The 22,771-nt window shown below is 39.2% G+C and overlaps 1 protein-coding gene across 1 annotated transcript; it reads left to right on the top strand.

Moving 5' to 3' along the window:
- The first annotated feature begins 3,263 nt into the window (after positions 1-3,263).
- snx33 (sorting nexin 33) lies at positions 3,264-21,521 on the top strand. The gene is made up of 2 exons (XM_054619926.1): positions 3,264-4,914; positions 19,990-21,521. The coding sequence occupies exons 1-2, from the start codon at positions 3,486-3,488 to the stop codon at positions 20,241-20,243; spliced, it is 1,683 nt and encodes a 560-aa protein (XP_054475901.1). The 5' UTR covers positions 3,264-3,485; the 3' UTR covers positions 20,244-21,521.
- The last annotated feature ends 1,250 nt before the right edge of the window (positions 21,522-22,771 follow it).

Below are 22,771 nucleotides of genomic sequence, written 5' to 3'. Positions count from 1 at the left end.
CACTACAGTGTATAAATACTACTGTGTATAAATACTACTCAAAAGTCCTGTATTTAAAATCCAACATAAGTAAAAGTAACAATACTACAGTGTATAAATACATAAGTAAAAGTAACAATACTACAGTGTATAAATACTACTCAAAAGTCCTGTATTTAAAATCAAACATAAAAGTAACAACACTACAGTGTATAAATACTACTCAAAAGTCCTGTATTTAAAATCCAACATAAGTAAAAGTAACAATACTACAGTGTATAAATACATAAGTAAAAGTAACAATACTGCACTGTATGAATACTACTCAAAAGTCCTGTATTTAATATCCAATACAAGTAAAAGTCACAATACTACAGTGTATAAATACATAAGTAAAAGTAACAATACTACAGTGTATAAATACTACTCAAAAGTTCTGTATTTAAAATCCAACATAAGTAAAAGTAACAATACTACAGTGTATAAATACAGTGTATAAATAAAAGTAACAATACTACATGTATAAATACTACTCAAAAGTCCTGTATTTAAAATCCAACATAAGTAAAAGTAACAATACTACAGTGTATAAATACTACTCAAAAGTCCTGTATTTAAAATCCAACATAAGTAAAAGTAACAATACTACAGTGTATAAATACATAAGTAAAAGTAACAATACTACAGTGTATAAATACTACTCAAAAGTCCTGTATTTAAAATCCAACATAAGTAAAAGTAACAATACTACAGTGTATAAATACATAAGTAAAAGTAACAATACTACAGTGTATAAATACTACTCAAAAGTCCTGTATTTAAATCCAACATAAGTAAAAGTACAGTGTATATTTATACACTACAGTGTATAAATACTACTCAAAAGTCCTGTATTTAATCCAACATAAGTAAAAGTAACAATACTACAGTGTATAAATACTACTCAAAAGTTCTGTATTTAAAATCCAACATAAGTAAAAGTAACAATACTACAGTGTATAAATACTACTCAAAAGTTCTTTATTTAAAATCCAACATAAGTAAAAGTAACAATACTACAGTGTATATTTATACACTACAGTGTATAAATACTACTATGTATAAATACTACTCAAAAGTCCTGTATTTAAAATCCAACATAAGTAAAAGTCACTACAGTGTTAAAATCTCAAAACATTTAAAATCCAACATAAGTAAAAGTCACAATACTACAGTGTATAAATACTACTCAAAAGTCCTGTATTTAAAATCCTACATAAGTAAAAGTAACAATACTACAGTGTATAAATACTACTCAAAAGTCCTGTATTTAAAATCCAACATAAGTAAAAGTAACAATACTACAGTGTATAAATACTACTCAATAAAGTGTATAAATACATAAGTAAAAGTAACAATACTACAGTGTATAAATACTATGTTAAAATCCAACATAAGTAAAAGTAACAATACTACAGTGTATAAATACGACTGTGTATAAATACTACTCAAAAGTCCTGTATTTAATATCCAACATAAGTAAAAGTAACAATACTACAGTGTATAAATACATAAGTAAAAGTAACAATACTACAGTGTATAAATACTACTCAAAAGTCCTGTATTTAAAATCCAACATAAGTAAAAGTACTAAAGCATCCAAATATACTTAAAGTACCAAAAGTAAAAGTACTCCGCTTTGCATACTGCTGGGTACCTTAACCTAAACTTATATATAATAATTCATTAGTTAATTTATATTTTGTATAAATGATCTAAATCTGCAAAGTAACCGACGCTGTTTAATACATGCAGTGGAGTAAATAGTGCAATTTCCCCCTGAAATGAAGAGGAGTAGAAGTATAAAGTTGCATACAATGGGAGTACTTAGATATGTGTATACAATGCATATTTGCAGTATGTGGGAAGACATACTGTAATAGTAGCAGCAATATCATTATCAACAACATCACCTGAAGCCTGATTAAAGAACCCTTTAATTAAATGTTTATAATCTGTGTTTAAGATTACAACATTTTTAGTGTCATGACACATGCCACTAAATGCAATTATAGCTATAATAGTTTTTCTGTCTGTACATATAATAGTTCAGTTACTGTGGATTCTTTACTGTACTTTTATTTTGTCTTGTTTTTCTTTTACTATGTCTCTTGTTTTGCACTATCCTCTCTGCTGCTGTAATCAATACTACAGTGTATAAATACTACTCAAAAGTTCTTTATTTAAAATCCAACATAAGTAAAAGTAACAATACTACAGTGTATAAATACATAAGTAAAAGTAACAATACTACACTGTATAAGTGTAGTATTGATTCTACTGATTCTTTACTGTACTTTTATTTTATTTTGTCTTGTTTTTCTTTTACTATGTCTCTTGTTTTGCACTATCCTCTCTGCTGCTGTGATCCTGTAAATGTCCCTGCTGCAGGACTAATAAAGGATTATCTTATTTTATCTTATCTTATTTTATCTTATCTTAAGGTTAAACTGGGTTCCTCCTGTTGGGGGCGACGTTGAGACAGTTTTTCTCCCCACAAAGAATATAAAGGAGCTGATGAAAAAAAAAAAAAAAGACAGACTTGCCTCCAATTGTCCGAGCCTAACGTCATGGAAAGAGCTACTTTGTTGCAGCGCACACAGGACTAAACCCAAAAGAAATAACAACTGGCCCGTGGTCTGTGTTGATACCCTGCAGGAGGAGATTGTTCAGTGCTTGTTGACTGCTTTCTGCTCCTTTGAATAGAAGGTTGAATAGAGAGTATCGACTGAAGATGCGCAGGAACCTGTTTACAAGGAAAACGACGCAAGTTTCAATCCGAGGGAATGAGGAGCAGGATCACAATGCGCAGGGATACCATACCTCATCCCTCTGTTTCCCTTCAAGCTGGACCACTTTGCCTTAAAGATCTTTTCCTCAAAGCTCACTTTTTGTCTCAGTAATGAGAATTAAAAAAAAAAGTGCCAGATATACCACACGAGGTTGCAGTCCTGTTTGTGAGGATTAAAACCACCGACGGTGCTTTTGCAGAAGCTCTTTGGTGAAACCAGTTCTGTGTTTGAACCTGTTGTGTGTTTGTGATGCAAGAGAAGGAAGAGAGTACTTCTGTTATGAGGAAGTTAATGTGCAATAGAGCATTTATAGCTGAAAGTTATTGTTAGACTTTAAAAGTGTTATAGGCAGTAGGACAAAAGACTGATAGCCTCAATGGGCTGAGGATGGTAGTGATCTCAGCAGGTCTATTCTAGACTTCTTTTTAAAGGCGGATAGAAGTAATAGTTTTGTTGAATTCTCCTGTCAGATCATTAAATTGACATACTACACTGTGGTGTTGCACACCTGATGCAACAGCTGCCATGTAATTTGAGATGAGTCTAAATATTACAGTGAGCTAGTGTCAGATGTTTCCAACACGGCATGCATGGAGACAGTAGCGTCAATATAAACGAGGCACTATGTGCATGTAGATTTTTTGTTTTGCTTTAGGACCCCGCTGGAGTATAAAGATGTCAGTGAAAGCCAAAGCGATCTACACTTTCCAAAGTGAGAACAAAGAGGAGATCAGCATCCAGGAGAACGAGGAACTGGTTATCTTTGACGAGAACTCGGTGGACGGCTGGTTTCAGGGGGAGAACAGCCGGGGGGAGAAGGGTCTCTTCCCCGCATCCTACGTTGAAGTTATTCGCACGCGCTCAAACTCCAACGTGACTGACTGCTCTATAAGCCCGGCAGGATCTCTAGGAAACGACTCCTCTTATTTCCCCCCGACCCCGAACACCTCTCTGCATTTGCAGCAGATTTACGATGACGATGACGAAGACGACTGGGACGATTGGGACGACAGGTCGACAGTGGTGGACGGCGGGGACACCAGGAGCCCCGGGGCCAACGGGCATGCCTATCAGAGCCCCTTGTCCAACAACCCCAACGTGCACTACCGGGCCAAACCACACATGGAGAGACAGGACAGCATCTCCAGCTCAAGAAAAGGCAGCATGGTGGGCCGGAACTTGAACAGGTTCTCCAGCTTCGTCCGCTCTGGTGTGGAAGCGTTTGTGTTGGGTGATGTGCCCATGATGGCAAAGATAGCTGAGTCCTACACCATTGAGATGGGTCCCGTGGGGCCCCTGTGGAAGGAGAGCCCTCAGCCTTTCTCCTGCTCCGTTGAGGACCCCACCAAACAGACGAAGTTCAAGGGCATCAAGACGTACATTTCGTACCGGGTCACGCCGAGCCACACGGATCGCCCCGTCTACAGGCGCTACAAACACTTCGACTGGCTGTACAACCGCTTACTGCACAAGTTCACTGTGATCTCCGTGCCCCACCTGCCCGAGAAGCAGGCCACGGGGCGATTCGAGGAGGACTTCATCGAGAAGCGCAAGAGACGGCTGATACTGTGGATGAACCACATGACCAGCCACCCGGTCCTCTCCCAGTACGAGGGCTTCGAGCACTTTCTGATGTGCGCCGACGACAAGCAGTGGAAACTGGGCAAGAGGCGGGCGGAGAAGGACGAGATGGTGGGCGCCCATTTCATGCTGACCCTGCAGATCCCCAACGAGCACCAGGACCTCCAGGATGTGGAGGAGCGGATCGACACCTTCAAGGCCTTCGCCAAGAAGATGGACGACAGCGTGATGCAGCTCACACATGTGGCCTCGGAGCTGGTCCGTAAGCACCTGGGCGGTTTCAGGAAGGAGTTCCAGCGGCTGGGAAATTCTTTCCAGTCCGTCAGCCAGGCGTTCATGCTGGACCCGCCCCACAGCTCGGAGCCCCTCAACAAAGCCATCTCCCATACCGGCCGCACCTACGAGAACATTGGAGAGATGTTTGCAGAGCAACCTAAGTACGACCTCTTCCTCATGCTGGACAAGCTGTCGCTCTACCAAGGCCTGCTCGCCAACTTCCCCGACATTATTCATCTACAGAAAGGTAAAATCCTCCACAAGCAGTTTTTCATTTGTGAGAGATCTGATGTCCACATGCAAACTATAAATGTAACCATTCTAAAAATGTTAATGATGATTACATCCACCATCAATCCAGATGTTTGGATGTATCCTCAGCCTCCCATCTGATTTTAATTCCTGCAGCTTCATTCATGTTTAAACTGAATGTCCAAAGACAGCTTTATATTTTAATTACTAAAAGGTACATTCTTTTTCCAGCCATCAGGCCACATAATAGGCTCTTCATGTTACAACATTCAGAATGTATCAGAGGGGCCAAGCAGATTATTATTGCACCTAAATACTCTTTACTACTTTGTAACAAGTGCATCCTTCAATTGAGACAAGCAGCAGCTGCAAGTGCTGCAAACGCTTCGATTATTGTTACAAATAATACACAAAGTTTCTGCTAATGGGAGCAAACTGAGCTGATGGCCGGTGATCCTCTTCTGTGCTATTTATTTTGTTATGGATGACAGGTTAGGTCATCTTCCCTCGTCACACACATACAGACATACAATGTTTTGATCCAAAAATGAAAGATAGTGTTATTTCATTTTATGTGTAAGACTGTTTGCGTCGTTGACCATCACCGACCCACAAACACACACACAAACACACAGACACAGCTACTTTCTCTCTCGTTTTAACAAATACTTTCATAACAATGATGGACTTTGACAATCTGAGCACACAGGTCTTTTAGAGATGGTTGTGGGTGGTAACTTTACTCACTTGCCATGCTCCAATAGAAAATCATAACAGTGTAAATGTACATTTTTTAAGAGGATGACAGATGACATGAGTAGATGACATTTTGTGTGACATAATACAAAGTTGGTCAAATTGTGTCAACTAAAGCTGTGATTAGAGACTAAAAATAGTTCAACTAACCATTGATACCATGGGTCAAACTTAGTGCCTCTTTTGTTGTGGAAGTTCTCCTTTTCTAGCTCTCTGGGTTCTGTTCAAAGTTTGATGAGACAAATAGGCAAGAGCTTTGTTGTAGTGTAATATTACAACCGACAGCCATGATGTGACAGGGACACCTGAGTGACATGGGCAGGGAGGGGCTTATGGATGAGTGAGATGTTATCAGGTAAATTTAAAGGTGCTGAATTACAAATTCATAACATATGTATGATTAGGGGATTGCCTCGACACGACTCTAAAACATGGCGACCGCTGAGCTGGCGGCTATCAGCTAACAGTGCTAACAACGGCAACAGTGTTGACACCGGGCGTGTAGGATTGGCGCTTCCGTGGCAACACAATGGGTGTCACAGAAACTCGAATTACAACACACACAGAGGGAGAATGACTTCATTCTCTGCTCAGGTAGACATAGCTCCACTATATCTTTACATAGCAAATAGTTGTTTTGCTGCTAAATGCACTGAATTTCGAAATGTAGCACCTTTAACCTCTGTGACGTTGGCCTTCCTTCTGGTTAGTTCTGTAGTTCAGAAGCATTTAAAGTACTAACCCTTTAAATCCCTTCTTTTTCATTTTATTCTGTTGACATCCTTACTCGTGTTAGAGCATAATTGTGGTTAATCAGTAACCATTCTGTAACTGTGACATTCCTGATTTGAATACCCCGTGACTGTTGTGTTTGTGACGGCTGATTTCCATAAACCTCGTTGTGAAATATTAGTTCTGCTCAGGCCTGCACGGCATCTCAGGCTGTTTTTCCCTGTGAGCCTTGATAGATGTTGATCCAAAACAGTGGGAGAACGGGTATATAAGCGCTCTACGTCAGCTCCCAAACAAATAACTGTATCAGCTGTTGGAAGAAAAGGGCTGCTGCCAGAGAGGAAATGTGCTGTCTGTAAATGTTATCATCGTGCCTTCAAACAGCTGGCAGTCATTATCACAGAGGTCATTTGTGATATTAGTCAGCTAGTTGCATATAGTCACTCCACCCACGAGAAAATGTGAAAAACAAAGCCATCTGAATTATATTAAAAGGTCAGTCTGCCCAAATCACAAATAATGAACGATATTATTGAACCCTGGTGGTGTCAGATCGTGGAGATAGTTTTGGTTTCACATGCCAAAGTTTTGAGATATCTGGCTCTGAAATCACATTTTCAAATGCTTGGAGCACCACAAAGGAAATTCCTTTCACCCCCGTTATATTGGGTTAATAAAGGTGGATATCCCCAAAATATCGGCTTGGCTATGCACCGCCAGGGGTAAGTAGAAAAATATGTCTCTCTGTTATTTTTGCCAACTAACTAACTAACTGAAACTTTTTAAAAGAAATAATAGTCTCTTCCTCTTTCAAATGAAAAGTTCGGCTCATAATCAATAACACACTCCTACTCAATTCAACGCAGTCAAGTTCATGGTGGTTAATGTTGGCTAAAGCTGCATACTGCTGTGTAACTGAAATGACTGAGTCAGATTCATGGCTTTATGACTCTTTTTCTACTTGCGCTGCTGTTACCATTTAGTATTTCTTTTACCATTAAATTGTAATTGTGGCCACACTGTTAATCAAAAGTTAAAGTATCACTTCAGGGGAATATTATTGAAACTAAGAACACACATTAATTTCAATGTTTCTTTGCAATCATGTTTGGCATTTTTTATGCCACAGAGGATATGTTTTTGTATATTAACAGGATGAAGAGAATTATTTTTAAGAAGATGATCAGTTCTTGTGCAAACGGCCAAACGTGGGCTTTATGCCAATAAAACAAATAACAGAGTAATTGTTTGCAGCATGTAATATTTCTGAGGATAACTGACCTTAAGTTTAATAACCTTGTGGTAAATTCTGTCAACATACTTTTGTACATGCATCGCTTGACATATTTTTGTTTCTGCAGTTCAGCTGTACTCTATTCTAGACTTTACTTGCCAAGAGCAGGGCTTTGTATTGAACTTTGATGTAGTCATCGTGATGTCACCCATTGGTTTGTGGACTACCGTTTTGAAGCCTTGACAATGTGTTACAAATCACATTCTGTTTCTTTTTACTTTTTCTTTTTTCTTTTCTTTCTTTTTACTTTTTCTTTTCTTTCTTTTTACTTTTTCTTTTCTTTTAGAATATACTAAATCTGTCCTAACAGTAAGTTCTGTTGCATGCCATGTGCATTTAATTGGGACACATTACTTCATCTTCAACTTTGACCCTCTTGCAAAGGATTGTGGGTCGGAACAGCCATAAAAGCAGGCTGGCTCGCATACTGCAAATTGCGATCAATGGACATCCTGGCATGTTTGGCATATTGCATTTGACATACTATGTGTGGGGACACACTTAATACTTTTCTGGCACACTTAAAAGTCTGGTAGTTTGGGTGTTGGAACGCATAGTGAGTTCGGCATTTTGGCCGTTGCCGTCTTGGTTTTGGCAACCAGAAGGGACACAAGAAGGAGGAGATGAGTGGAACCAAACACTAAATAAGACATTTTTAGGTGACCAAAATGTAACAATCAACTTTCATGAACTGAAAACACACTGTGAAAGGGTTAAGCAAGGACAACTCCCAGACTGGACAATGCCATGGTAACGACCTTTCTATCGTGAGGTAGCCAAGCCCTAAAGCATTCTCTTTTTTATGGTCCATTGTACTCTAAACTGGACCAGAATTTACTCAATGAACATCTTGCCGTATTGAAGAAGACTTGAAACTAGCAATTGAGACCATAGATTAGTGAGAATAGGGTCATTTTCTCATAGACTTCTATACAATTGAACTTCTTTAAGCAACCAGAGGAGTGGCCATTAGAAAGAATGCAAGTTTAAGGAACGTCAATTTTGGCTTCACTTTTGTGAACCGGTTCCCACCTAATTTTATGCTTACAACAACATAATTAAATAGTTTGTGAGTTGAGGCCTGTTTTTTTAGGCACGCAAAGTGTTTGTGCATCTGGTTGTGTTAGACAACATTTAATATCTGAGAAGCTTTGTTTCTTTTGTTAATTGAAAAAGGGGATTGGTAAAAAAAAATGCCTATATTCCTAAAATCAAGGTATTTAACAGAAACTCAGGTATTTTAAATGTATCCAGTACTCAACCTTAGCCTCAAGATAACAACAAATGTACGTGAGGAGGTTCTGAAGCTTTGTTTTCGTGAAGGCAGAGAGACCTTTTCCCTCTGCTGAGTCCTTCCCCTGCCGGCCCAATAACTCCCCTTGATGTGACTTGTGTTCTGCTGAACCAGATACAGCTGTGGCAACACTCAGAACACACAGAACTGAGGTCAACCTTTTCCGGAGCACTACTCCTCCTCCTCTTCGTGTCCTCATTGCTTCTTTCCTGCCTGACTTTGCCCTTTCACTGAGTTCTATAGGAGCTTAGGAGTTTTTTTTTTTTTAACGGTGATCCTGGTGAGCATGTGAACTGCAGGAATGTTAACTGTCTTTGAGATGCGGCGTCGGGCAGGGACAGCATGAGGACTTGATAAAACAGATCTATGGGAGGGGAAGGTATTTGTCATAAAAAAGAAAAATGAGGGTGTGCTCCTTACGCCTCTTTCTCACATTTTCTCTGTCTTCTTTTGGCTTTTACTCAACTGATTTTAAGTGTCTATTGGTCTCTGTTGTTTCTCAATGTACAATCAGCCCTGGTTTCAATATAGCAGAGAGTAAATCTAGTCTGGTCCAAAGGCTTTGACTCCTGACAGTGCTCTGCTGTGCTTTGAACCTCTGCCAAAACTAACCACAAAGACTTTGATCTCATTATATACCACTGAAAATCTGAATGTGAAGGGTTAATTACATTGTTATAGAATAAATGGCCTATGAGGTTTTGTGGTGAGAGGTAGATCTGCCAACAATAACTTGATATTTATTGCGTTGTCTCTTTTGCGTAATCATAAACGTCATAAACGGAGCTGTGCTGGTCTGGTATCAAGTTGGTCTTGAATATATGATTCATAACCACTGAGGTTGCATTGGCAGCAGTGGTAAGGTATTCGTGAGAGTAAAGCACATATCATGCTCTGTAGATTTTGTACCTGGCAACAACCCGGGCTCTAATCCGAGACAAAACCACCTCATAAGGGTTTGACCACACACAAAAGAATTTCACAATAGAGTGAAACCGACCCGCCTCATGAATTGGGTAACAGTCTGATCTGATCCGATGATGAAATGTGAGGCGTTGGCTCTGCATGCGATCTGGATCTGCATCACCTGTGTCCCCAGAATGACACATTGAGGAAATCGAGACAAACAACTAGGGATGGATTTTTGTGGATACGCCCCAAAGAAATGACGATTAAATTGGCTTTTTCCACACTGGAATAGTTGCCTCGTAAAAGTACAAGGAAATAACTGATATAAAACCAAGGCAACAAGTCATGACGAATGTGCTGTAATAATGGGCAGTGCTTTCAAAATAAAATGCACCAGACATTAGCTGTTTCCTTCTATCTTGGCTTGTTTTTCTGGCTGTAGATGCGACAGAAAGCGTGCTCCTGATAAAACCCTCTGTGATCCGGACCAGAGCGGAGCGTTATTCAGTTTGAGAATGAGCTCGCTCCCCTGGGACGCTCTCCAGCACACCAGTCAGACTTTTAATCTGGACAAGAGGTTAGTTGTCCTCCATATGGCAACACATTACAACACCACATGCAGTCTTCATCAGTTTTGAAGGGAAAAGATATCTCGCTGCCAGTTCTGAGGAAAAAACGTGTGCCCCCTTGATCTGCAACAGAGGTTCGTCTTATTGGGCCTGCGTGCACACACGAACGTCTTTGTGTGTTTTATCTGAACCATTCTTGATATTGCTCCATTTTGTGAAAGTGCTGACAAGGAGAGCTTGTGTTTATATTGTCTGGCAAACATGTTACAGATTAACATTCCATACGCTGGTTACAACACATAAGAAAATACCCCGTTGTCAGCATGTAGAAGAAACCTCAATCCGTGAAACCAAGCGAGGGTTTAGAAGCGCGCAGTGTCCCAATTATGGCACCTTTTGAACCTTGATTGTATGATATTTTGTTGGCCACGGTCCCCGTCGCCGTCTGTGGTGACTGTGGAGAGCAAATGTTATCTCTCTCCCTGTTTGTTAACTCACAAATCTCGACTAAGGCCAGGCCCTCGTCTTCACACAAACTGTCTATCCACATGCCTCCGCATTCCTGTTTGTGCACTGCTGTTTCACACTGAAGGAGATTACAGATGTGTCCAAGAACTCGGCCTTCACCACCGCCGCCTTTCCTCCCTTCCCACTGAGAACCGCAGATTTTGTGGTAAAGTGTCATTAGACTGAATAAGGCATGAGGTAATAGAGGACTTAGCTAATATTGAAAAGACTAGCGCCATAGCTAACCATGAGGTCAGTTACATCAGAGTTAAACACTTCTCTAACACTGTGTAAACAAAAGCTATGTTTCACAAAGGAGTGGCAGTGGTAGCTGGCTATCGTAGCTGATTTCTCAAGTTCAAACTAGGCATAGTCTGTAGCTATTAAGCTTAAAATGCAGCCTCCTCATTCATTTCAATGGGTCCACTGCAAGAAGGTTGTGCCATGTTGTACCTTGCTCAACTTTTGCCTCACAGCAATGCAACGGCATTCGTCGCGCACTGAATTTGCCAATTAAGTCCATGTTAGTGGTCAATACTTATTCCAGGACTGGGGGGCGTCTTTGTTCTGATTTGCAACGTTACTTTTCTTACTGCTCTTATTTTCCTGTTTCCAGGTCAAGCAGGCAGCAAAAAAAAAAAACTGTGACAAACCCTCTATATGCTCCGTGCACCACAAAGGGAAAAGATTAAGTTAGCAGCTGGTGAAAGTAGATGTGAATCTAACAGCTAATGAGACGGATAGTTTTCTCAAGAAGTTGGTGGAGACCATCAAGATAAAAAATGATTCCAAATGCACCATGTTGCTCTGTGTCTGCTGGATGTGTGATATATGGGATACATTCTGAAAGCCTGTTAAGCATGACAAGGCACTGGGGGGAAAAAATGGCACTTAAGATAATCATAAAACATTAAATACAAGGTGTTTTTACTTGTAAGAAGAAAGTGAAAATTCCCTTGGTAAGATTTCTCGAATAGATCGTAATATTTAGGCCTTTCAAGATGAAAAATAGTTCTTAAAATAAGATGAGAAAACTCAATTTGTGCTATAATTGTGTGTCTCTCACATTGAGCCTGTAATGCAAGATGCATTGTCTAAAGTTAATTCTACAATGTCTGCATTGTCTAAGTTCCTATAGCTCACTTTAATGTTACTTATTAGGTGATTGTATCTTATATTGATTGTTATAAGATATCTTATAACAATTAGACAAAATACTTTTTAGTATATATTTTTAGAGTTGTTGCAGCAGTGGTTAGCATTATCGACTCACAGCTGGATGCTTTCTGTGTGCAGTTTGATCTCTCTGTCTGCATGTGTTTCCTCAGGCCCAAAGAAAACCTGTAGATGTGAATGTGTTTGTCTCTCCATATGTTTTGGCCTTGTGAAAAGACCGGCAACCTGTCCAGGGTATACACCTCTTGCTCAATGCATGCTGGGATGGGCCTCCGTTCATGTCAAGTCTGAACAGGAAACGGGGTCATGGAGTTCAACTCTCCAAGTCCCTGCATTGTTATGAATAAATGGAAAAAATAAGTAATCTAAGGCATCTGCATTTGCTCAGGTTTTGATCATTTCATTCTCTGGCATCACGTTCACCGGTTAGCTCACAGATTCATTGTTTTTCTGGCTCTGTATATTGAGCTGCAGCTAAAGCAACCCATCGCTAAAAACTTCATCTTCTTTGACACGTTCAAAGGGAGTATTTACCTCATCAGCGTCCTAATCTTTCCCCTCCCCTGACAAGAATGAAGCTTTAACTGTCAGAAAGATTCTGGGTGTCTGCCAATGTAGCTTTAGTCATGGTAGCACTGCTTGTGGTTGGCATGGTGACGCCAATCCTCAGAGGAGAGGACATTGTTAGCTGTTGCATTCTCTGGTATTTTCTTGTGTCACGAAGAAGAGCATCATAAAAGTCAGTACAATGGAAAACCCTTTTCATTTGTATTTAATTTGTTAGTAGGATCAGCCAAACATCAACAACAGGCACATCTTTGATTTATTTAATTTGAGCAAATTATTGCAACACTTCTCAGTAGACAAATGTTACAGGGGGAAAAAAACAGAGGAAATCATCCATCTGTTCCATAACAGAAACAAAGAGCTGGAGCTGTTATAGATTAAATATATGACACTGAACGGAAAGCTCTTTGACCCAGAGGGATTATTGTTAAGCAAAACACTTGTGATGTCAAAGTGAACATTGACATAATCATTTATTTTACTTGATGTGCGATGACATAACAGTTTAGAAAATATTTTCATACATATCCAGTCCAACTTTTGATTTCACTGTGACAACACCCTTTTTTTTCCACACAAATGCATTACACATGAGCTGAAAATTTAAATAAAATAAATCCCAATGCAGAGGAATGTTGAAAGATACACATTAGTGGAGACTGATTGTATTGACCTTCAAGATCAGCGCTTAGCATATCCCTCCTAATAAACATATCTGACAGGAGCGTGGATTTATAACAACATCTGTATGAAAGGGATGTTTAGAAAAGTTTCAGATTCGATTCTCTTTGCATATATCAAATAAAAACATCTGTTGGATATCCCCTTGTATGGCTTTAATTAAGAGCTTCAATTGGAGCTATCGGAAGCTTAATGTCCTATTTCTTTGAGTGTATCAGTAGCAGTCATGGTCAAAAAAGTAGTACATATGCAAAAAATATTATTGAGAGTGCAGAGGAGGTTGCCTGATGGCAGATTAAGCATTTCTGGTAACTAATTCACTGTGCAGACTAGAGAGGGTGGTTTTGTTTTTGAACATTCCTCATCCCTGAAGTAATAAAGAAAAAAGAATTGGAAATATTTGTTTCAGTGTCCCATAGCCAAGCTCCAAAGATAAATGTAAAAAGACATTTCAGAAGGTTTAAATCGGTTGTGAGAACATTCCAGCTCAGGACATAAACAGCTCTGTTTTTATCTGTGTATCAGAATGGCTGGTGTAAACACTATTACCTACTGTTAGCTTACTCAGCCGTGGGCTTTTTGTCTGTGTATCATCAAGGCTTTTAAGATCCACATTAAACACTGGCAGATATTACAGTCCTTTTGACCCTGTCACGCATTCTTGAAGCTGTGTCTCAGTTTTTCTTCCTCTCCTCTCCTCTATTTCCTCTCTTTCCTCTGTATTTTCAGCTCTTCTGTCCATCTCTTCTCCTGTCTTTTTGCTTCCTTTCCTTTTCACCTTTCCTCTCCCCTCCTGTCCATCAAGCTCAAATGTCATAGTCACTTTGCTTTGTCATCACTAAAGGCCCAGTTATACCAGAATTTCAAACACTTCCAACAAAATAAATTGATTTCTTTGTAATCACCACAATTAGTAATTTGAACTGCGGGGTTAATGTAAATATGTACTTTTTTTTTTTTTTTTTTTTTTTAGGGAGGAGGCTTATTGCTCCACTTTAATTCAATCTTTCTCTGTTAGAGTTTACATTTCTCCACAATGAGGAAGTTGTGATGGGTCAATACATGTCTTTTAAATAGCTAAATGCCAATTATGCTTTTTTTCCCATTTTAACTGGGTGGGAATTTCCCAGTCGGAAATTTCAACTTAAGAGTTAAAAAAAGCTGTAGTAATATGCTGTTTTTTAGCACGTCTGTCTTATTTGTGTCTCATTAAATCAGTAATACTTGTTATCAAGTAGAATTTCTAACAATGGCTAACGTGGCTGGAGCAAACAACATCAAGTTTTACGACTTAATGAACTAGAAGGTGGTCAGCTCGGGTGTGACATCATTCCCAGCTCCGTCTATAGATTGCCGAGGTAAATGGAAAGCATCATTAATGGCAGTAAACTGTTAGCTCCCTAAAGCTTACCAACGGTCAGCTATCTATCTCCCCTAGCTAAGGCTTGTTACCCCTCAATAACATATTGTTGAATTACATTTGTACAATCCTGAGAAGAGCAGTACCACACAGTATAGATAAAAGCGAAAGAAGACCACAGAGCTTTTGCAACAGACTAGAGCTACCATGTCATTGACTCGCAAGGGTGTTAGCCCTTAGCTCACAAGCTAACCCTACACGTTCTCTATTGCTGCCTTCAAATGGAACTCGTGAGCTCTACAATATGGGAAGTCATTTACACAATGTGCTTGGCGTGCAAGTGCTAAGTGCTGCTAGGCAACAGCAACATGGATGATAATTTAACCCAAATGTTAACGTTAATGTTGGCGTTTTGAAGCCATCAAGGCTAAAAAAGATGAAGGCCTTGGAAATATCAAAGTATAGCTCAGACAAAAAATGACGGGGTGGGGGTTGGGCGTTCATATCGACTCTAAACACAAGCGGATTTGAAGGCAGGATATGTCAGCAAGCCTTTACCACCTATTTTACATAAATTAATAGTTACATCATTTGCCATTATCTGGTGGCAAAAACGTTTTGTTTTCACTGAGAAGCTTTTTTTAGCTGTTGCTATTTTCATTTACTCTTGAGAGAGGTCACCAGAGAACAAACGCCTCATCAGTTCACTGTGGTGCTTGACTCAGACGTCAGCAGCCCTCTCCGCACACACAGCCCTTTACTAATGGATAGTGTTTTGCGGTGACAAGCCTCATTTGTCCTCAGTTGAAAAATGTTCCTGTTTACTCCTCTGTTGAATGTGAATAACATCTACCAATCTTGCTCAGTCACGTTAGCTCTTCCTATGTTTGAAGTCTTTTAACCAAATTCACAGATTAGTTTATTTTACAAGACACTGATGAATCATTCTTATTACGCAAATTCGAAAAACTACACCATGTTTTCTCGTCAGTGTTTGGACATTAAAGCAGTTTATGGGTTTCAGACTTACAGTTTTTTAACTTGACTGTATTCTAGAAATATGTATGGCTGTTTCACTTACTTTATGGACCAAACCATAGCATATTATCTTAATAAATATGTGTACCTTTTATTTTGTAAGAGAGAAATTTGACCCAGTTCCAAGACTTACAGGAAAAAATAGGGTGTTTTGTGGTTTGCATTGAAGTCAGGGACTATGCTTTCACATAAGAACCTAGAACTGTTCACAAAAACGCACACCCATAGAGGATTGTGAAGCAATCGGCAATGTTTTCCATAGTTGGAGATTGTGTTCAACTTTCTCTTAAGGGAAAGTACAGCTTTTGAAGGAGCATATCTTGATTTGTAATGATGGTTCCATTTTAGTTCATTCTAAATAACAATTTCCTAACGTCGTATTTGCAAAAGGTCATTACTTTGTACGTAAACTAAATGGTTAACAGCACAAACATGAACTATAATACTACAAGAACCACATTTGGGTTTTTTTAATAAGTAAAGATTTTTTTTTTGCAGCTTGCTAGCTAATCTGACAAAACAAGTCTTGCTACATACAACTCCCTAAAGACTCCCATTAAAAAATCCCTTGTGAAAAAGTTGACACTAACACACCATATCAGCATTTGTTATGTTGATTGATGCATTGGGCCTGTACATAAACGGGAGAAGCTGATTAAAACAAACGAAAGACGCTCCACTTCAGTTTAATGAAGCCTCCACTTTGGGATTAAACAGGAAGAATGATTTAATCAGCTGTGACTGGAAACCATGCTCCCAGATGAGATTTGAGTTAAAATTAGACACACTTCGCTTGAAAACTGCTGTGTGCAAATATTTGGATCTTAGAAGGCTCTACAGATTTGTGGAGAAAAAAATAATACTGGCTTTGCTTTAAAAGGAGCTCAGCTCTAGGGAAGAAGGAAATGTCATCAACACTAAATACAAGCACGCAAGCAACACACCCTGTAAACAAATACAAATCTCTTAATGAGGGACTTCCGTTCTCAGTTTGTGTCAAACGGATAGAAAATAAATGAAGAGGTACAGAGAAGAAGTGCTGCACTTCCTGAATTCATCACCGCAGTGACCTCGGGCTGTGGGAATGAAGAATTCAGCAGATGCCTGAGTTCAGTTCCCCGGAGGGTCTTGGCCATAATTAAGCTTGAGTATCCTTTTTTCTTTCTGTCTGACACACACACACACACACACACACACACACACACACACACACACACACACACACACACACACACACACACACACACACACACACACATACTGTAAGACTGAAACTAGACCGTGTGTCTGCAGGTCCTTAAAAGTCTTTAAAAGCATTGAATTCAGTTTAATCCAAATAAGCCGTAGAAGGTATTAAGATGTCTTATAAGTTACTTACAAATGTCTTGAATATCTTTCTCTCACCGGGAATTGGCAGCAGTGTTAATTCTATTATGTTTTTGTTCCCAATTATTCCTAATACACTCTTAAACTATAGGTGGGATTGTTGTAACAATGAGTCCCAATGTCACTATGGTTAGCTACAGTAGCTACAGTTAGCCGGAGTGAAACATGTCCTAATGGGGGAATTTTATAAATATAATTTAGATGAACTTAAATGTATAAATCAGTTTAGAAATAGTTAATCTATCCATTTTTACTGCCACTTTTGCAACTCCAGGGTAGCCTTGATTGAATTATTTATATCATTGGGAAACCACTTTTATACACTGCTGAGAAGTACCGAAAAAAAAGTGATATAATGAAAAATAAAAAGCTATATTGTCCTTACGGGTTTTCCCCAAGACTTTCATACTTTGGTATGATCATGAAACAGGTATTGAATTTGCATGCAGTGTGTTTAGAAAAAGGTCTTACGCAAATGTAACTTGGCTAGCCCTGCAGACACCCGTCTAGAAAAGCTTTATTAGTGTTTTTAAGCTCCCCCGCACACTGTTGTCTCCTTTCTTTCCTCCTCCGGCCATGAAGCTGTCACATGTGAAATAGTTCAACTCTCTCTCTGGATACAGCCGTAAAAACACGAGGTAGACAGTCTGGTTGGGCAAGATAAACAAATCCGGCGACTCTCCAGACCACTGGCAATGTATCATAGCTTCAACTTGGTGAAAAAGAGGCAGAAAGCCTTCAGTGGGAAAGAAGGATTGTTTTTTTTATAATAGTAGGAAACTTACACAGCTTTGCTTTTTATTGCACCACAGTGATTCTTTTTGTAGCTTGTGCTTTGGGGAAGAGGACATGAAGCTCTCTTTGTGATGAGATTTTGCATTAGCTGATCCAAAAATGTTGATTCGACCCCTCCTATCATGCACGCACACATTTTGCACACGCACACACACACACACACACACACACACACACACACACACACACACACACACACACACACACACACACACACACACACACACACACACACACACACACACACACATCCATGAGCGCCTTTCCTTTATGTCCCACAGACATGCTATCTGGTGATGCACATTCTCCTCTCATGTGGAAAACAGAATACATGAATGTAGGTCACCGCCACAGACTATAGTCCACACGCCTCCTTGCTGGAACAGACTGAAAGTGCTGTTCATGCTTTCCCAGACTTCTGCCAGGAATTCCATACGAAATCCAGGGCGGCATGAACTCACAGATACAGTTAATGGATAAAACCTGCAGGCTGCGGCGGAATACATTAAAGACATAACAACCAGCGTGTGCAAACTAGTCCTGCTAGCTAGCAAGCTTATCTAACAGGACTGAAATCTGTCTTCCTCCTGGTATCAGGCTCAGCTGAGGCAGCCGCACTAATCTGGTGGGAAATGCAGTGTGGCGACATGCCATTCGTCTGCCATGTTCTTCCCCTTGGAAAGTCACGTCATGTGCAGTCTGGGTGAATGTGGTTACCACTTGTCAGCAACATACTGAAACTAGACTTTTAAGTATGCAACTGAAACAAGAAGTAATTGTTTCTGTACAGCTTTACAGGAGTCTTTTTCTGGGGGAAAAGTTATATAAAATGTTGGTCTTGCCGAGCGCCTTGGAGGAGATATTGGTTTAAGATTGCCAGAGCAGTTTTTTTTTTATAATACAGACCCACCCAAAGCCCAAAGAGCAATAAAAATCTCAGACTGTTTTTAACTCTGCTCAACTTTTATTGCAACTTTTGTTACTTAGATTTTATTTTCATGCTTTCATCAGGAGCACATTTAACTGCTTTTCAGTAACTCAATACATCACTTATCATCGCCAACATGTTATTAGGACGTTCTTCATAATCTTTACTGAAAATAGTGAATTTTTGGTCAGTCCAACTTGACACATAAAACCCCATATAGTCTCACTTAAATCTAATGGTATCTAGCCAATCAGAGTTGAATTTGCCCAGTTTATCTGCCTCTTTAGTATTTATGGAAACTAACCTATGGGAAATGTATTTGTATGGCTCACAGCATAAAATAATGGAAGCATTCAGCAGCAAGAATCAGTGTCCTTGTTGCTCTGTGCAATCCCCTGCAGCTTTTTCAGCAACTATATTTTGTTTAAAGTAGTCCCTATAACTATTGGAAACAGTTGGGCGATCTGTGGATTATCCGGAACATCTACTACTTTATGTTTGTGTCAAGATACCTTGCTGTTAAATGTTTTTAAACGTATTTTGAAAATGCTGTAAGCAGCACAAATAAAATGTACCTGCATTGTACTTGGGTGTAAAAAAAAAAAAACCCCTACCTGCACCTGATACCACCATGTGATAAAGTTTTTTTTTAGTCATGGCACAAACGTCATGGATTTCTCAAAAGCAGGGCATGTAAGAACAACACTATCCGCATTACCACATACCACTTGAGATAAATAGTTTTTAATTCCTTCTGCACGCATTTTTGTTTTCCAGTTGTCCGTCCGTCTCTAAGTACGTGCGCACGGTCAATTCTCATGAACGCGTTATCTCAAGAATGCCATGAGGGAACTTTTTCAAATTTGGCTCAAATGTACACTTCAACTCAAGGATGAACTGATTAAAAAATAGGATAAAATATGGCTGAAAACTGCAACTTGCCTTGTTGGCTGAGGCCTAGAACAGCAAGGCGGTTATAATTGTCGTGGGAATAGCCTTTAACCAGCTTAATGTTTGTGCAATAACAGTTTAACAACATAATATCAAAGTGTTTATAATATAACTTCTTTTTCTTAAGGTGCCTTTGCCAAGGTGAAGGAGAGCCAGCGGATGAGTGACGAAGGGAAGATGGACCAGGACGAGGCCGACGGCATTAGGAAACGCTGCCGGACGGTCGGGTTTGCCCTCCAAGCAGAGATGAGCCACTTCCACCAGCAGAGAGAGGTGGACTTCAAAGACATGATGCAGGCCTACCTCACGGAGCAGATCGCCTTTTACCAGCGGGTTGTCCAGCAACTGGAGCGCAGCCTGCGCATGTACGACAGTCTGTAAAGACACCGAACTGCTGTCCAGTTCAAGATGCCAAAAAAACACAAACAAGAGAGAAAGGAAGATCCGCGTCTTGACTCTTTTATCAAAGGCGTTTTGTGTTCGTCATGTTTGGTTGAGTTGGAAAAGACTTGCAGATAAATTAAGCAATAGTTACTGGAAAGATGTACGAAGCCAGTCAGGCTTTCACTTTGATGGATTCAAAGTCACTTTTCTTTTAAGACCTACTGTACCTTTTTATTCATGAAATACACATCACATAGGCAATGTCACAGCATATTGTTTATTTTACATAATTTAATGTGTTTGTAACATTTAAATAAGAATATAGGTTTCAGATTCATAGCGAATCTGTAGTTGATTCTTCTAAAGTGGAATACCATGAAACGGGTCCTGTTTTGAAATTGTCCCCTTCTCTCTAACTCCATGCACTTTGGCTTCTAATATTCTGGTTTATTTACCGATAAACAATCCAGTCACTGATTTTTCTCCTCAGACAATGAAAAGATCGTATTTCTGGCCAAACAATTAAGTGCACTGCATACTTAAGTGGACTATCACCATCATCTTGTTGAGTGCTCATCTTGCTCAGGTGTTCACTGCATTGAAATTGGTCACAAATGTCTGTCTTAACCATGTTGAAGACTTACTTATATCGCGTAAATCAGCTTCGTTTTCTAGCGATTTTCTCACAGTAAGTGCCTTTAAGGATCTGAGGTATTCTGATGGAATCTTTTTAAATGGACAATTTATCTGTAGAATGGCTTGTGTCTTATTGGGGGAATTATTATAAATGAGTAACATTTAGAAACAAGTTTGCACATGTTTGACACACTAATGGGTCTTAGTGTGTGTTTGTGTGTGTGTGTGTGTGTGTGTGTGTGTGTGTGTGTGTGTGTGTCTGGGGTGATTATGTGTGGGTGAGCGAGTGAAATGAGACAACGACTGCGCTGTTCAATTCCCTTTTTCACGTTGGAAAACTAAAAAAGAATATATATTCTTTTATGTAGCAGAAGGTTTATCTAGCCAAGTAGAACGAAACTGAAAGTCAGATAGTTTGAGGTATATTTCGTGGTTTTGTGAGGCAGAATATCAAGTTGGTAATTTAATGTTTAAAACATTTAGTTGACCCAAGACCAAATTCTTCCAGTTATTAGAGTTTTGTGTTGGGTCATAAAACAGTACAATTTAATGTTATATACATTTTTTTAAAACAACATCTAATGCAAAAATAAAACTACATTATACAATTTAGATCATCTCAATGTAGCCATAACAACTGTCCGTTGAATATAAAGCTATAGCTAGCAGATGTTTAGCTTAGCTTAGCATGAAGACTTGAAAGAGAGGGAAGCAGCTAGCCTGGCTCTGTCCAAAGCTGATCTAATACTCACTAACTAAAACATTTATATTTCATTTGTTTAACCTGTACAAAAAACATAGTGTAACAACTTCAATTTGTGTATTTTGCATGGTAACACCCAGTAAAAGCGTAACTTGTCATTTTTACACATGGGTTTTGTACAGAAAAAAATGTAATATGACTTGTTATTGGTGAGATTTAGAGATACTGGTAGGGAAAATTTAGTTACGTGCGGACAGAGCTAGCTGTTTCCCCCTGTTTCCAGGCATTGTGCTAAGCTAAGCTAACAAGCTGCTGGCTAGAGCCAAGAAAGAAAGCAAGTTGTCATATTTCCAAAAATGTGGAACTATTCCTTTATTAATAATACCTTAATTATCTCCCTCTAGCTGCGATCACTCTCTTAACATTTTGTTTCTCACGTTTAGTTTACCAGTCCCATCTCTTCACTGCTTAAATGAGTGTTTATAACTAAATTAGAGTTGTTCCACGAACATTACTCATCCTGTTTAACTAGAGAAAAACAAAATTCATGGCAACTTGCGGTTTGACAAGACTATCTTTAGTGTCGTGTTAACCTATTTATGTGGAGTCTGCGTTTGCAATTATAAGCATTACCTCAGGAAGTGTAGGGAATGTTTTTGTGAGCTTGACACGCTTCTCCTCATGTGAGTGTTTATTCGTCAGCTGTGGGACACTGATACTTAATTTCAATGGAAGAAGATTTGATCTCAGTGGTGTGTTTCTTAACAAAGAAGTGCTGATTCAGTGCAGGTTTTTCTCAGTAAACAAATGGGCTGTGTGTGTGTGTGTGTGTGTGTGTGTGTGTGTGTGTGTGTGTTGTGTTTGTGCATGACTCAGATATGAGTGTCTCAGTTACCGGTACTGTTCAGTCCACAGCTGCAACCTTTAACTCTTTGCTGTCTAAATGTGGTCTGGTTTATTTTTTATTTTTTAACAACCCTTTGCTTTTCGTACTTCAGCAGTTTTTTTATTTTCTATCATCACAGTTTCTCCGAGACCAAAGAAGTCCGACATTTTCTACTTGGCTTCCTTTTTTTTTAAGACTCTGTTAGGTTAAAGTGAAATTGAATGTGCTCTCTGGTTTTGTAATCGAATCTGTTCTACTCTGAGGAAAATGTGAAGGGAGCATTTGGAAAAAAACATTCCA

Source organism: Anoplopoma fimbria, chromosome 19, assembly GCF_027596085.1.
Source record: "Anoplopoma fimbria isolate UVic2021 breed Golden Eagle Sablefish chromosome 19, Afim_UVic_2022, whole genome shotgun sequence".
In the NCBI taxonomy this organism is placed as follows: Eukaryota; Metazoa; Chordata; class Actinopteri; order Perciformes; family Anoplopomatidae; genus Anoplopoma; species Anoplopoma fimbria.
The sequence above is the reverse complement of the archived record's forward strand: the minus strand, read 5'-3'. Positions and strand labels throughout refer to the sequence as shown.

Excerpts from the sequence above, each read along its gene's own strand:
- snx33 (XM_054619926.1), top strand. The coding sequence starts at position 3,486 with ATGTCAGTGAAAGCCAAAGCGATCTACACTTTCCAAAGTGAGAACAAA. Across the intron at positions 4,915-19,989 it reads CATTATTCATCTACAGAAAG|GTGCCTTTGCCAAGGTGAAG; the intron begins GTAAAATCCTCC and ends CTTTTTCTTAAG.